This window comes from Mercurialis annua, linkage group LG3, assembly GCF_937616625.2.
Source record: "Mercurialis annua linkage group LG3, ddMerAnnu1.2, whole genome shotgun sequence".
NCBI classification, from domain to species: domain Eukaryota; kingdom Viridiplantae; phylum Streptophyta; class Magnoliopsida; order Malpighiales; family Euphorbiaceae; genus Mercurialis; species Mercurialis annua.
The window spans coordinates 49611688-49628158 of NC_065572.1; the positions used below are offsets into that span (position 1 = coordinate 49611688).

Genomic DNA, 16471 nt, shown 5'->3' on the forward strand with positions numbered 1-16471 from the left:
AGAGCCGACTGCGACGGAGCTGTACAGTCGCCTTCACTCCACGAAGTCTGAGAAGAAGCCTGTAGACAAGCGGGCTCAGAACATGAATGTAAGTCCTTATAAATTTCAAAATCTATTAATTGTGTTTAGGGTTAAGTGTTGAACATAGTTTTATACTTTTTGAATATATTAGGATTAAGTGTTAAATTATATGGGTTGTGTAGACTTGACGTTTGTGTACTTAATTAGATTGAGAGTGTTTATTGGTTGGGATATATATATTGTAATTTGCTTGCAGGACTTCCCTAAAAAATGGGTGATGCTCATATTATAAAGGAAATGTTGCCGAAATTTCATTAGAAATTAGGATTACTTTTAATAGATTATGCTTTTTTTTGTTATAAAGCTGAACTGGTATGTTATTTAACTGTTTTGTAGGACGCTATCGCTGAGAGGCTAGCTGCTGCGACACAGTCGCCGACTGGAGAGGGTAGCTCGAAGAGTCCAGTGGAGGTGGATGAGACCCAGCTGTTTCTGGACATCGAGGGTGTCAACAAGAAGCACCGCATCTACGGTCTAGGTTCAGTGAGCTGCATGTATGCAGCACCGAGTAGCAAGACGCAGCGAGGCAGCTCTTCTAGGTCGATACAGCTGGCAGACGAAGACATTGAGCGACGTGTTCAGGCGGGCATTCAGGAGAGCCTGCGGGAGGTTGAGCAGAGGCTGGCCAAGCAAAATCGTCAACAGTTAGCAGAGCAGCAGTGTGACCACCAAGCGGCGATGGCCCAGCTTATCCGAGAGGAGATTGCAAGGATGATGCCTAATATTCCTGCATAGTATCGGCCACAGTTCCCCCCTCCCCCTCCAGACCGTGACGACACTACAGATTTGTAGTGTCGTGTTAGATTACTTTTGTACACACTAAATATTTTTTTTCTTTCAGACGATTATATGTATATTTTGATATTTATCTATATATTCAGTGTTAAGTTATAAATTGTGACCCATAAATAAATTTTAATTACTGTATTTAACAGGTTTGAAACGACAGGAAAAAACTGCGGAAAAATGGAAAAAATCCTGCCGGTAATTACCCAAATGGCGACGGACTTATCCGTCGCCAAATGTGCCAATCTTGAGAGAAAACTGAAAACATTAGCGACGGATAATGTGCATCTCTAATTAAAAAGTGTTAGCGATGGAAATATATATCGCCAACTGTGCCAATTTTGTCTTCAAATTGGCACATTTGGCGACAAATATTTCCGTGGCCAATCAAAACAATTCTGTCACCAACGTGGTCTCAGCTAGGGACCTTTGGCAACGGAATGTGGCAAAATTAGCGACAGAATTTTCCACGGAATCGTTAATTGGTCGCTAACATGTTTAGCGACCAAAAATGTTGCGATGGACCTGATCCGTCGCAATTCCGTCGCAAAATGTCATTTGCGACGGAATAAAGGGCATTAGCGACGAATATTTCTGTCGCTAATGCTCTGTTGTTTTCTAGTAGTGTAATAAAAGAACTTGTTAGAACATGTACAACTAGTGAAAATAATTAAGAAAATATTAAAATTCCAAAAGAAATTTGGTACCTATTAGAAAAATGTATAGGAGAAATTCCAATAGAAAAATGGGATAAAATAAAATTTATGCAGAAATAAAATTAAAACATGAAAATCCAATTAGAAGTAAAAGAATGTGGTACAATAGAGAAGACGAGGAAGAATTTGAAATACTAATAAAGGAATTACTAGATAAACAACTAATCAGGAAAAGTACTAGTTCATATAGCAGCCCAGCATTTATGGTAAGAAATCATATAGAAATAAAAAGAAAAAGAAAATTAGGATGGTAATTAACTATAAAAAGTTAAATAATGTAACAATCTTTGATGCACACCTAATACCTCATAAAGAAATTTTAATGCATAGTATAAAAGGAAAAACATGGTATTCTAAGTTGGCTTAAATGCACCAAAAATCATGAACTATCGCGTGTTTTTGGTATTTGACACGAACTTTTAATTTGCATAAAAGTACACAAAATATCTAATTTTTGCATATAAGACCAAGTTTGCATTTATTTTAAAAAACGATGTCGTTTTAGGTCAAAAACGGTGCCATTTCAGGTTAAAAACGGTGTCGTTTTATGTTCAAAACGGTGTCCGTGTTATTATTATCAGATAGTTCATGTATTTTTATGCCAAAATTAAAAGTTCGTGTCAGATTTTTGGAGCATTTAAGCTTTCTAAGTTTGATTGTAAATCCGAATTTTGGCAAATAAAAATGCACCCAAATAGCGTAAAATATACATCATTTAGTACACCTAGAGGACATTATGAGAGGTTAGTAGTACCTTTCGGATTATGTAATGCACCACAAATATTTCAAAGAAAAATGGATGATGTATTTAAAGATTTAAGAAATTTTTGTTTAATCTATATAGATGACGCGATTATATTTAGTGAAACTTTAGAAGATCATTTTAAGTATGTTAAACAATTCTTACTAAGATGTTTTAAATATGGAATAATGTTATCTAAAGAAAAAGCTGAAGTAGCAAATAAGCGAATAGAATTTTTAGGATTTATGATTTCTAAAGGAGAATTAGAACTACAACCTCATATAGCTGAAGAATTACAAAAATTTCCAGATCAATTAGAAAATAGAAAAATGGTACAACAATTCTTAGGACATATAACTTATGCTAGTGATTTTATTCATGATTGTGCAAAGAAAAGAGCACCTTTACAAGCTAAAATAAAAGGAGATAATCCCTGAAATTGGAATGACGAAGACACTAAAATAGTAAAGGAAATAAAAGAATATTGTAAAAATTTACCAAAATTACCTCTACCAAGTGCAAATGAAGAAGTAAAATTAAAAACAGATGCATCAGACAATTATTGGGGAGCTATATTAAAAAGCAAAGATGGTAAAAGAATTTACGTATATGCTTCAGGTACATTCATAAATACAGAAAAAATTATCATAGTAATGAAAAAGAATTATTAGCAGTAAAATATGTTATAGAAAAATTTGAGTTAATTTTGTTACTTAAAAAATTTATTGTTAAAACAAATAATACACAGGATAAGTCTTTTATCACCAAAAATTATAATGAAAAGTTAGCACAAAGAAGACAAATGGGATGGCAATAATATTTTACTAGTTTTAATTTTGAAATTGAGCATATGCCAGGAATGGAAAATATATTAGCAGATTTACTTAGTAGACCGATAAATCATACTAATCAATGAATTGCAGGTAAAAAAAAATGGAAAAAAGATCAGAAAGGATATCTAAGCTCATATTAAAAATGAAAGAGCTCACGTAATCTATTCAAAAATCTATATCACAAATTTTATGTTTGGATACTGAAATTGCGCGGGTATCTATGAGTTATCTGCAGGTCGCTGCTAGTCGAGTCTCAATTGATAAAGGAAGTCATAGTTCACAAAAAATGACAATTCTTGGTGCTACAGGCAAGAAGGAACTAGAAGATGATTTAACTAAAAATATAATGATGAGGAGATCTCTTCAATATTTAGATCTCCGACCACCATCTATGAAAAAAATAAAATCAAAATTGATAACTCCTTTAAAGGAAGTTCTTGAAAATTTACAACCGGGATCTAAAGGGTAATTAGAATCTGATTATCTTAAAGCCTTACAATATTTAGAAAAATTTACTAATGCAGTTGGAATGAGTACAATTCCAATAAATGGAACTTATAATAAAGTCATAATCAAGCAAGGAGTTGACCCAAAAAATGTTCAGATTCGGGTTAATTCATTCCATCTACCCGAGTGACGATTTATCAGAGATATCTTTATTACCAGAAACAGTAAAACTACAAATTGAAATATTTAGATCTATAACAAAAGCGCCGAAGATTTATATAAGGACAATGTCTATTGTGCCTGAATGGGACGACGAAACAGGAAAGGAAATTCCTACTGAAACTTTCACAAAAATGGAAACTATAACAAGAGAATATATTCCTGAAGAATAGAGGACTTTCACAATTTCACCATATATTTTGAGGAATTTACGAGATATGAGGGTAAAAAATATAGAGACGATTATTCGGAGCTTAAATGAAATGTTAAATGATGGAAAAAGATATTATACCTCAATTATATATGGTTATCTATTCACAAATTTAGCCAACGAATGGCATTTAAGGTACCTGCCGGAAGCTTATCTTGAAGGAATCTATAAAGGAGATATACCAATGACAAAAGTTACAATACAAATCTTTAAAAGAACCTATAAGTAAGAGGAATCTAGCATAGGAAAAAGAAAAAAGATAAAAGACAATTTTTTAGTGGAGCTAGACCCCTCTGAAGAAAAAAAGGATTATTGAACAAGTTGCAGTAAAGTGTAAGCAATGACATAATTTGTAATAATAGAGGAGGATTTCAACCTCTATAAAAACCTACCAGAATTTAGGAGAAAGACACGGAAAATTTTGAGTGCTATTCTTACTCTTAGAATCATCCTCTCTCTTTCTCCAAAAATTCAGACTGCTATTTTTACAGTGTTTAAATTTTTAGAAGTTACTCAAGAATGTAGGAAGTTGTTTAGTTAAAAAAATATGAATGCGGGAAGCGAGAAAAGAACATTCAAAAGAATTAGCAGTTGGTGTCGTAGTAGTTCTTGAGAACATGGGCATCGACTTGAAGTCTGCAAAAACTACTTAATGTTACAAGAATCAAATGTCCAGTATCAAAGCAAAAGGACATCAACAACAAAAGACACCAACAAACATCCAATCAAATCACCCCAACCCCATGTTTACTCAATTATGTATAATTTTCTCATTTTCATACTTATAAGCACATTTGTAAACTTTGAATGAATACAAACTTTCTTTTGAAGCTTTTTGGCATAATTTTAGAATAGCAAGGTTTACCAAATCCACAAATTACATGTCAAGTTTATTCGTTCAAACTGAACTTTACTCCCTGCAAATTCTGCTATTCAACATTCATTGGCAAACCACACCGTATCAAAAGTTTTAGAAACACTTCTCGAGCTGGTATGGTGTGATATTTCTGACCAAAATGAGAGAAACACAGCTTTAAAGAAAAATTCTCTTTTCTCACAGTGGAAGAGCAAGTAATGAAAATTTGCAATAAGTAGGTGTAAAAGAAGAGAGCCGAGAGCTTATTGTTTGTTGAAGATAAATAGAGAAAAGAAACTATACATCTTCTGTGACCATCTATGCATCACCGCCACCAACAACAAGGTGAATGACACCTTTCAGACTACAAATTACAATGTCGTTTATTCCTCTTTTCTACCATTTATAAATTACTTTCTTTTATTCCCTTCTTCATATCTACATATATGCCCACATACACCTCAACTCTTCTCCAAAATGCTTCCCATTTAACTAGCCTTGTGGCTGCAGTGGTGGAGCTTGGGGTTGCGGATTCTTTGCATCCCGGATAGCCTTCTGAAGTTCCACAAACATAGTCACACAACCTTCTGAAAACTTATTCAACTGCCCAATAAATCTTTCCAAGCTTGATCGAAACCTCTCTAAACCATCATCTGAAGCCTCTTCATCTCTTAATAGGTTAATCCCCAAATCACCGCCATTTTCAGTCTTCCATGACGCTACATTTACACTCTTCCCTTGGTTCTTTTCTTGGCGGGGAAGAAGGTGACTAGTTTCTGCAGCCAAACCCTTTATAGCCTCCACAACCTCTTTAGCAGGCAACGCTTCAAGCTTCTCCAACCAGAGACCGCAGGTTACATAAATTGGAGGACCGCTTCTTCTCAATGTCAATGAAGGGGAAGGCCCACTTCTTCTCTTTTTCTTTGTCGGTTTTTGTGGTAAGAATACACATTTGAAAAGCCAGTCATTTATGGCTCGCAAATACGACACCTGAGCACCAATCCACTTACTAAAACACGACGAGAGAGAGTGAAGTTCGTATTCTAGATGGATGCCAATTTCCCGATGTGACTCTGACTGTATAGAAATTTTGGCACTCCTATGGTTGTATGCTATCGTGATGATTTGGAACTGACGCTTGTGGCATTCAAACATAACCTCCCACATCCGACTTAACCTGCCATTGGCACATAGTTAAACAGATCAATTCTAGAGATTATATCTAGTATAAATAAGCAAACCTTGGAAAAGAAATGATAATCTAACTTGACCAAACGAACTACACAACCACAATAACTGAACATAGCTATAACTTATAAACCCATTCAGCTGTAAAAATCAATGATTGTTTGTAAGAAATGAAAAGATTGAATTAGTTAACTTGGCAACAACACTCAAATCGCATTTTTACTTAGTCGTGCAGACACGTAATAATTTACTTGGCGACAAGCAGAAAAGTATTGGTTGGGCATTAAAAATACTTTAGTGCCCATTCATAAGCATATAGTTTGCATAAGTAAAAGAAAATCCCAATTGTTTCATATCTTGTAGTTAAACACAAGCAATGTGCAGTTCTCCTGGACAGCGTTTGCAGCTAAAATTGTCTAACAAAATGATATTTTAAGTTGCAAGGAGAGATCAAGTACTCTAGCTCAAACTGATCTAGAGTTCCGTCATTTAGCTTGATCCATTTCTAAATTTAGTGAATGTTTATTTTAGCCTTAAAACAGACAGATACCACTACCAATTAATGCAGCCACATTGCCATACTTTGGGCAGACAACCAAGATGCATCATCTTAATTATAGCACTTGTGATGTATAGGCATGAAAACATCTTTAAGCGGTTAGCACAACTAAGTTACCCAGGAGGCATGTGGAGTTGATGAACAGTCCCATGCCCAACTCACAACCAAAACTGAAGTTGAGGAAATAGAACCAGAAATCACATACCCATCAATTAATTCCTCTAGCTGTGGTTGAAGCTCTTTGTCCCGCAGTTCCTCGATCTTTTTTGATATGGAATCAATTCTGTGAATTGCAACTCTAATTCTTGAGTGTAGATCCTTAACAACAGCACGCGTTTTATCAATTTTGTGGCTATGTTCTCCTTTTGATTCCAATTGTCTAAGGATTGTAAGTTTACTGTCATACTCCTTCCTGACCATCTCACTAGCCTGAAATTCAGAAGTTACATAAATATATTACAATTGCACGGAACACATACGTTGGTTTGGCATTCAATTTTGACATTCAACTATAGATTTAGAGTATCATGGACAGCTTTGTATTGTTTTAGAAGTTCAAAATTTTCTTATAGGTTCTCATTGTGTAGCAAATATAGTCAAACACATATACATAAAATTCTAAATATGCTATGCACAATGCAATAATATTAATACTGCATCTAAATTCAAAGTCCTATCTGCAGATGACAAATTGCTGGTGCACAAACTGAAAACTGATTATATAAAATCATATGAGAATTCACATAATAATATTTTAAAGAGTTAAAGATGTTATCTCCATAAAGCTAAAGCAATAATTCTCCACCTGTTTTAGATATTGTTTATGCAGATTTCTTAATTTGATAACATGCTGATTATTTCATAATGGGCATCTAGCTCAAAGTAGGTGTCACTTTAATTCTCCTTATATGTGGCAAAGCAATTGTCTGTAAAGATTAATAATGAAAACCACTCTAAATAATCTTTTAAATTTTGACAATTTATACAAGCTTGGACCATACTAGAACGGGAAGGTTGAGCTCTGTTTATAGCTCTAGGCAATTAATACACAGCAAGAACAAATGAAACAACAGTATTTGTTTTCCCTAGGTGAATCAGCTACTTACCTCAACTCTCTACTCAGTCACGACTAGATTCATAATAAGGCCTAGTGTTGCTGAAATTGTTTTCGATACTGCAATAGGAAATACTAGGTTCTTGAACTCTTCTATTATCAAAATTAAAAAATCAGGTTGCAGTTACTATGCCATGAGAATATGCTGACCAAGCAACAGATCACCCAACCCAATAATTAAAAATCTAATCAGAGAAGGAACATTATAGGCACAAAAGGAAAGAAGCAGACCACTATAGCATGCAGATGGATCTACGCTAAAAGTACTGAAAAAATATGGACAAAGAATCACATGGTCAAATTGTAAAGCACCAAACATTCAACTATTTTTTCTTACTTAGATTGTTATCCGAAGTTCAGGAAGCAGTTTGACAGTGAATAGTTACTAAGGAAACAAAGCAAGGAAAATACCGATAGTCTATAATCTGATTCAAATAACAAACCAGATACAAGTAATACAGTACTAGAAGAAACAATTCCACTTAATTACTGTTTTCACTCATATGGAAAAGCCAGGCTGCATGCAAAACAAATTGAAAAATGCTCTGCTTTCTTTTGACTCAAAAATAATGTTTAAAGGAGTCCTGTAACTATAAGAAACCACAATACCTTAACTTCATCGTACAGTTTCCTCTCCCATGCATACAGCCTATCCAAGGTTGAGACATGACTTCCAGAGTTCATGCAGAAATTCTCAAAAAGATTACCAGTAAAATCCTCTGCGTCATCCTTGGCATTCAAACCAAGAGGATTCCTGGAAGAAGATGACCGTGATGATGTTGTCCTATGCCAAGTTAAATATTTCACATCATTTTGTGCAGGTTCTGAGCAAGGATTAGAAAGAATTAGCAAAAGGATTATCCAAAGACAAGAAGCATATCTTAAAACATAATGGGGGTAACAAAGTTGACATGTCAGATTCTTATATATTAATGCAAAGAGCCATACTGTTCTTTTCCTGTTGTCAAACTTCACCTCACTAGTTCTATGTGCAAAATATAGCCAAGTATACATAGGAAATTCCCTTAATTTTCCCAAGTATAAAACAGCACTTGGGAATTTTACTAAACAGTTCACTTAATCTATGAGAGCAAAACTTTTCACTTTTTTGTTCCTCCATTCCCATACAACTCTCAAGGAACTTTCTAAGTCTGATATATTTCATTGCCACATGCACCTATAATTCTAATCAAAGAGTATTCTTTGTCATTTTCAAATAAAGGATGCAAATGTTAAACCTTGCATGCCATGATTTGTAGGAGCCTCTTAGATTCCTTATCTGTTTGTTTCCACCAAAGCAAAAGGAAAGTGTGTTCCAGTTTCTGAGGTTTGCCTATATAAGTTACAACAACGATTTCTAAGATTCACATTCCCTCCCATTGACAATAGAGATAATTATAAACATCAAAAAGCTGTTTTTAGGTCATAAATTTAATTTAACACACACGTTAAGTACTATATAAAGAACACTATATATCGTATGCAATCATATCTAAGCAGGTAGAAACACAAATAGGTTTGTGACTTAAAACAATCATCCATATAATGAAGTCTAGCAACTTTAGTCACATAACAACGTCTAGGACTGACTGGAAAATGGATAATATCATAATGTTTTGGTAGAAATTGGTATGAAAAGCAGCAAACAATAAAAAAATAAAACAAGAGTAACTTTAGTTTCTCTTTCCAATCTTCTATTAAAAATATAACCTAACCCCTAACTTACTATGTTCTAAATGTGTTTTTGGAAAAAAAATACCATTTAGTTATAAACTACACCCTATTATCAACTTGCATTCATAGACAGTTTAAATAAAACAGAAGAGAACATGAAAGTGTGATCATCAATCGACCATTAGATGTCATCAAACATTCACTCATGGAATCAAAATTCCATCGCTACGACTACATGATTTCAAATTTAACTTTACATGGACACTTGAAAAGTAACATAAATGTAACCATTTTATGCCATGTTATGAGAAAAGCTTACTATAGAGATAAAGGAGTTGTAGATACCTTCTTGAACTTGAGTAGGGTCTTCCCCACAAGAGAAACAGGCCTTGAAGAATGTAGATACCATGGATCCATCTGCGAGAGTACATAACATACTAAATAAATGTTTGAACATAAAAGTAGGATAGTATCGAATGGAAATGAATGAAATAGAAATTTGATAAAGGTTTAAAGACATGAAGCGAGTGATACGTTGGTTTGGTGGGGCAATTGGACGGAAATGCAGCTTATTTGCTTCAAGCATCCTTGGAACTTGGGTGCCAGCTTGAGACGCTTTAATGAAGAGAGATTCGATATCTTTAATGCTGGAAAAGAAGTCCTTGGGGGGAAGAGGATGGTGTTTGAGAGGTGTATCGGCTGGAGTTGTGAGGGGCGACATATCAGGAGAATTGCTTTTCTCTCCATTGAATAATTGGGTTTCAGCTGAAGGCACGGTAGGTGATGAATTATGTGCAGGCTGCCTATTAAGATTTTGAAAACTACGAACTAAAGTATCTGCAGGGGGATCCTCTTGGTCAAATTCATCTTCAGAATCCTCCAAGTGTTCTTCCGTAGCGCTGAATGAATGTTTGTCTTGTTCGTCTTCGAGCTCAGGAATTCCCTCCTCTTCCCTAAGGCGTCGAATGTCATCGACAGTGTGTTGCGTGGAAAATTGATGGTCAATTGGATGAAACAGACCAAAGAAATCCCAGGGCGCTGATGTTTCAGTGGATGGAGGTGTTACAGTGGCTGTAATGACTGGTGGAGGCTTCTCTTCAACTTTGGTAGAAGAGAAACCCGTAAATTTCATGTGATTGGCGGTGGGAGGAGATGGGGAGCTGTGAGTCAAAGCAAGAGGCTCGGGTGTTGCAGTGGTGGAGGTGTAGAGCGAAGATTCAAGAGGAGCTTCGGGGGGCTCAACAAACCTCCTCAAAGCAGTGGCTGTATTGCGGAGGGACTGCACATAGGAGACATGAGCAGCTGCGAGTGAGCACCTGCCGTCAAGCGCCTGCCGTACAAATTTCTTTCTTTCGCGACAAAGCTGCAGCACTTTATCTTCTTCTATTCTGGAGTTGGCAGAGCCCATTAGAGAAACTTCCAAAACAAACCAAATTCAATGTTTAGCAGCAACCTTATGATCCAATTTGAGCTCCACTAACTGTTTTGAGTTGATGGAATTTATGAAAAATCAAGAGAAATAAGGTTACCAATAAGGGAAGAGAGAGAGAGAGATCTGAATCAAGAAGCTGCAAAATTGAAAAAGGCACCTGATTGTGATTGTGATTGTGATTGTGATTGTGATGAGAGAGATTTAAGGTAAAATAAAGAAACACTTCTTAAGGTATATCGTCTTCATGCACTCTATCTCCTCTTCCCTTAACCAACTTCCCCCTCGCGTTTTTCCCACGCACTAGGAATGCCTTTCTAGCACCTAACCGCTTCTGCTAGTCCTCACTCCCAATTGTTTTCACTTCATTTTATAATACATCTAATCATAATATAAAAACTTCATTGCTTAACAAAATTTCCCTTTAAACTTTTTTTTCCGTTTATATTCTAACCTTATAAAAACCTCATTATTCAGCAGCTTCTTCTCCAAATTGGAAAACAAATAGCTCGCTCTTTTACAATTTAGAGAAGAAGCGGTTGGTTTCGGAAATATTTTTTGTTAATTTGTTTTATTTTTTATAATATTATAAAAATTAATTAATTAATTATTAGAATATTTTTGAATATTTTTTAAGTTGAAATATTTGTTTGAATTTTTTAAAATATAAAAAAGTATGATATAACCCTCAATTTAGTTGTTTTTAATGATTTCATCCTTTAATTCATTAAACTGTCAATTATATCCTTGTGTTGGATAGGGATGAAAACTAAAAACCCAAAATTGGGTACAAATGTTTTTTTTATAAGATCAGGGTATAAACCAAAAAAAAGAAGAGAAAATTACACCAAATCACCCAAAAGATCAAATCTTTATGTTAGTGACCCAGCTTTTTTTTAAAGCAAAAATCTCTCAATTCTTATAAAAAGTTTCTATGCCTATCTTTATATAATTGTCATTCCTATTTTATCCTTATAGTGTATTTTTTTATTCTGTTTCTATTACATACAATAACTATCTCCTTATTTATTGATGCACACCACGTAATTATTTTCATAATCTCTTACCTGCTCATACTCTTTTTGTCATACCTTCACATCTAATTTGCCCTGCTCATTCTATTTTCAATTTATGCGCACCCTTGCTCATTCAACTTTTTTTGACTTACAACACCTGCTCATTCAATTTTCAATTATTATTATATACTAGTGTATAACCCTCATTTTGTTTCGGGAAACACTTTTTTTAATGGTAGCTAATAATTAATATATTATATACAATTTCAATATATTAAATTAAAAAATAAACAATAATTAATATAGACTAAAATTGTTCAAAATAGTACATAATTTGAAATAGAAGAACTACAAAGCAAACTACAATTATTGTTATATAATCTTTAACTATCGATACTTGGTGTCGCACATTTTTTTACGCATCACTTATAATTCCACAAACTGCTTAGAACCTAAAGCATATGCATCGATGATAATAGTAATAGATTACATAACAGACCCAAGCAGTTCATTTTTGGCGACGAAAAGTACGTTGTGGCCATCACCTGCAATTACGCAATCATATGCAATATAAATACATTATATTACACTAATTAAACTATAACCCATAATCAACAATTAGTGCCATTGTTAGTAATGGGATAACAATAAGAAAAAACAAAATTAAAAAAAAACAAATTTGTTTTCAGAAAGCTGAAACATGCTAATTACATATAGACTAATCAAAACTATAATTAAAACCATAAGAAATTTCATTTTAAAGTGTGATGTGAAAAATAGGAAAATTTATGAGAAGATGATGAAAATTGTAAGTTGAAAAAAAAAAGTTATTATAAATGGTTGAAAAAGTATCCGTTTATTACCGTTGTAGATGACCGTTAGTGTAGAAAAATTAGATAAAACAATAATGACATTATTTACAAATTTGGAATGTAGCACTACTTTAAAATTATCAATGTGTTTTACTGGAATTCTGTCAATAAGATTGTAGATTTTAAAAACATAAATTTGTAATACAAAATTAATTAATTTTAAAATTATATGCAACAATTTATATAATATATATACAAACTTTTGCTTATAAAAAAAAGTTGTGTAAACTGGTGTGCGTTAAAAATTAGAACTAATATAACAATTGTTTGCTAAACAATTTCATATCAATATATAGGTTAGCAAATTTTGTAATCGCAAGCAGATATTATTAATTATTATAATATATATATATGAACTGTGTTTAAAAATAAAAAGGTAAATAAATAAATAAAAACCTTTCATGAAAGTTTCATAAAAGTCCACTTTATTTAATTTTATCCAATTTATCATGAACCGCCTGATTTCGTTTCAATTTTGTCCAACTACACAATTTTACCTATGGAAAAAAAATTATGTAATTGAACAAAATTGAAACGAAATCATGCGTTTCGTGACAAATTGGATACAATAGAAAGGTTTGGACTTTATGAATCTTTCATGAAAGATTTGGTCTTTTTTGGTCATTTGGCATAATAAAAGAAAATCTAATCTGTAAACTGATATATATCCAAGATAAGAATTAGTACAACGATAATTTTTTTTTAATTAACAGCATATCAACACACAATTTATCATATTAATAATCATTAATCTGCTAGTAGTCGCACGGCCTTGTTACGTTTTATCCATTGCATATTTATTTATTAAATAAATGTCACATAATTAAAAGTAACTTATAATAATAGAATATATATATATGGAATGTGACTGGACCTAAAAGCTTCACTCCCAATTTGCAGTCAACAAATTAAACAGCAAAACGTGAATGACATCACGTAACGTAACTATGGACACAGTATTTTTGTGCCTTTTTTCCTAACGGATTTGTAGTTGTGCGGGATAACTTCTTCAAAATGTCGAATTTGGGTTTGAGTGGTGTCACAATTTTGATATTTGGCATCCAATAACATCTGTCTTTGCTTAAATATTTTCTCCATAATGGCACTCATGCCTGAAAAATGAAAATGCAGTGAAAAACATACAAAATTGTTTAGTTTACAATGAAGTTTAAGAAAATAACGCACCTTGAATGTTAACTTTTTTTATGTTCTTCGCATGCTAGAAAAATAAATCATGAAATAGTAAGGAAAAATATGGTGGCTAGTGGGTTGTGTAATTTGAGGGAAGGTGTTATTTATATTATTTATTGTAGGAGTGTATGGTAAAGCGAAAAGAAAATTGTGTGGACAACAGCCATCTCTGTAGTTGATTAGTCATTGATAGAACCAGACGACATATTGAATGGAACCCCGGATTTCAAGCCGCTTGTTAGAATTGTGCACCAATAATGCAATTTTTTATTTCATAGCATAGCTGTAAAACCGACAGGAAGTCTAACTCTGAAGTTGACCGACATTATATTATTAAATAAAGGAGTAAATCGTAATGTTAAAAGACATTTTTTAGCAATATTTAATACAATCAAATTTAATACAATACTTTCATACGTAAATACATCATACAGTTAAGTTTATTTCAGTAAATGCCAAATATTGTTTACGACGTGAATAGTTAATCATGAATCAACATATCTACCGAATATATAAGCATATAATGTAAACAATACATCAACAAATATAACCAAATAAATAGGTGTACAACAACATGCAATTAAACGTGCACGCAAAAAAGGGTATGCATGGTCTGAAATCGAATAATTACAAATATTTCAACCATAAGTTCATAAGTGTTTTATAAGAAAATAAATAGCTAGACTGATTCTAGAGTCGGGAAGGTAAAATCAATACAGTCGCCATGCATGGTAACCTGCATAGCTGATTCAAGCAATTCACATTCTTTGCGTACTGCTTCATAAAGAGCGGAAAGTTCTCTATAATCAGGCTTACTTTGACCTGGAAATTCTTCGCCAAAAACACCAAAAAAACGCTCAATTCGGCGCAGGTCCGCAAAACTGGGATTAACAATGCGCAATCCGCAAGCCTCTTCCAAGAATTCTAGAGCCAATCTAGATGTTGTTTCCCTTGCATCTTTTTCATTGTCACAGCGCGCAATTAAAACTTTATCAACCAAATCTTTTGTTCAAAAGTGTCTGTATGTGAATGTCACACGGCAAAAAAACCAACCGCCCACTGTGTGGTCTGTATCAAAATTTGGGGCTGGCATGGATAAGGTTTTTAAGGCATCAATCAACAGGGATTCACAACTTAACGACATCACAGGCATCTGCACATCACATAGTTCAACTTAGAACAATCGCGATCTAAAAAATAAAGGCACGCTTACTTAATAGTGTGCACAAAATCCGATAACTTAGCAGAGTGCACAAAATCCAGCAAAAACCTGCGGTTTTGGCAAAAATACAGATTGAACTGCTCAGACTGGTAAAACTGCAGGGGATTCCAAATAAACGCTAAATATAACGTAGAACTACACTATTTAATTATCGAAGTTGCTTTTACACTTGATATTAATATGCTACTATGTGTCGTGGTATATACCGGTCAGACTATTGACAATTATTTAAATAATAGATAACTGAAAAAAATAAAAAAAATTCAATAATATAACACAAACATCGCATACAACCAAATAAAGCTAAAACAACAGACTACAAAGATTATCCATATGCCCTTCAACTACTACAAAGCAAAGGAAATATTATACTGCAATAATTATGATTTAAGTCTTTCATATTTTTTCCTTGTGGCCTTGTACTTAACCATGAGCCCTATGTATAACATATTATCTCCACCACAATGTTCGAGAATAGTGTCCATGGATTTAGTTAAAGTTTCCAGCCGATGTGTGTGGTAATAATTTATTTGAACATCAAATTTGTCTTGTAAAAATTCAAATCCGCATTGGGCAGCCAGATCTTTGGCATCGTCTTCGGAAAAATTACTTTGCCCATGAAATTCAGCATTAGTCAAACCCATAACACAGTCTGTAAATGTTAAAACAATTGTGGCATCCCATAAGAATGTTCTGGACTGCTTAGTCACTTTGTAAAAATGTGGCGGACAGTGCAATTGAGATAGCGTAAACATAAGCAAGTAGTCAGGCGTCACGATAAGTTGCGGCATCTAGGTAACAAAAATCCAATTCGAATGTCATATATATTATTTTTCTCTTTTATGATCGTTTTAATTTAAAATATTTTTCAACTGTTATGTCTCATAAAGACACATCATTTTCACACATCTAAAGGAAAATTTATACACCAAAAGTTTTAAACTATTAAATTATATTAAACAAAAAATATATTTTATAATTTGTAAACAAATATAACAAAGTTATTTCGTAACTTAATGTGTAAATTGCATATAAAAAAATAATTGATTGAAAAAAAACGCAAGTTTCTATTGCAATGTAAGTATTATGTAGGGTTTACATAGCTTCTACATAAATATTTCTGATAAAATTCAAACACCAACATAGAATACCAATAATAAATAATTAGGCCAAATGTCAAATATGATGTCTTACCAAAAGTTTTAAACTATTAAACTGTATTATACAAAAATATTTTATAATTGTAAACAAATATAATAAAGTCATTTTGTAACTTAATATGTAACTTGCAAATACAAATAAATAATTAATCGAC

The 16471-nt window shown here is 33.2% G+C and overlaps 1 protein-coding gene and 1 long non-coding RNA gene across 2 annotated transcripts; both read right to left on the reverse strand.

Annotated features, from left to right (window-relative positions):
- Positions 1-5107: 5107 nt before the first annotated feature.
- LOC126673270 (protein ALTERED PHOSPHATE STARVATION RESPONSE 1) lies at positions 5108-11050 on the reverse strand. The gene is made up of 5 exons (XM_050367351.2): positions 9961-11050; positions 9772-9843; positions 8362-8576; positions 6844-7067; positions 5108-6068 (listed from the first exon to the last, which is right to left on the reverse strand). Exons 1-5 carry the CDS (start codon positions 10832-10834, stop codon positions 5384-5386), a joined length of 2070 nt encoding a protein of 689 aa, XP_050223308.1. The 5' UTR covers positions 10835-11050; the 3' UTR covers positions 5108-5383.
- Positions 11051-12196: 1146 nt separating this feature from the next.
- Positions 12197-14006, reverse strand: LOC126675570 (uncharacterized). Its single transcript, XR_007639773.2, has 3 exons — positions 13929-14006; positions 13618-13855; positions 12197-12416 (listed from the first exon to the last, which is right to left on the reverse strand). It is a non-coding gene; the product is annotated as an uncharacterized LOC126675570 (long non-coding RNA).
- Positions 14007-16471: the final 2465 nt, after the last annotated feature.

Coding starts and splice junctions, on each gene's coding strand:
- LOC126673270 (XM_050367351.2), bottom strand. CDS start 10,834: ATGGGCTCTGCCAACTCCAGAATAGAAGAAGATAAAGTGCTGCAGCTT. Junction 9,844..9,960: donor AATTGCCCCACCAAACCAAC/GTATCACTCGCT, acceptor GTACTCTCGCAG/ATGGATCCATGGTATCTACA. Junction 8,577..9,771: donor CCCTACTCAAGTTCAAGAAG/GTATCTACAACT, acceptor ATCCTTGCTCAG/AACCTGCACAAAATGATGTG.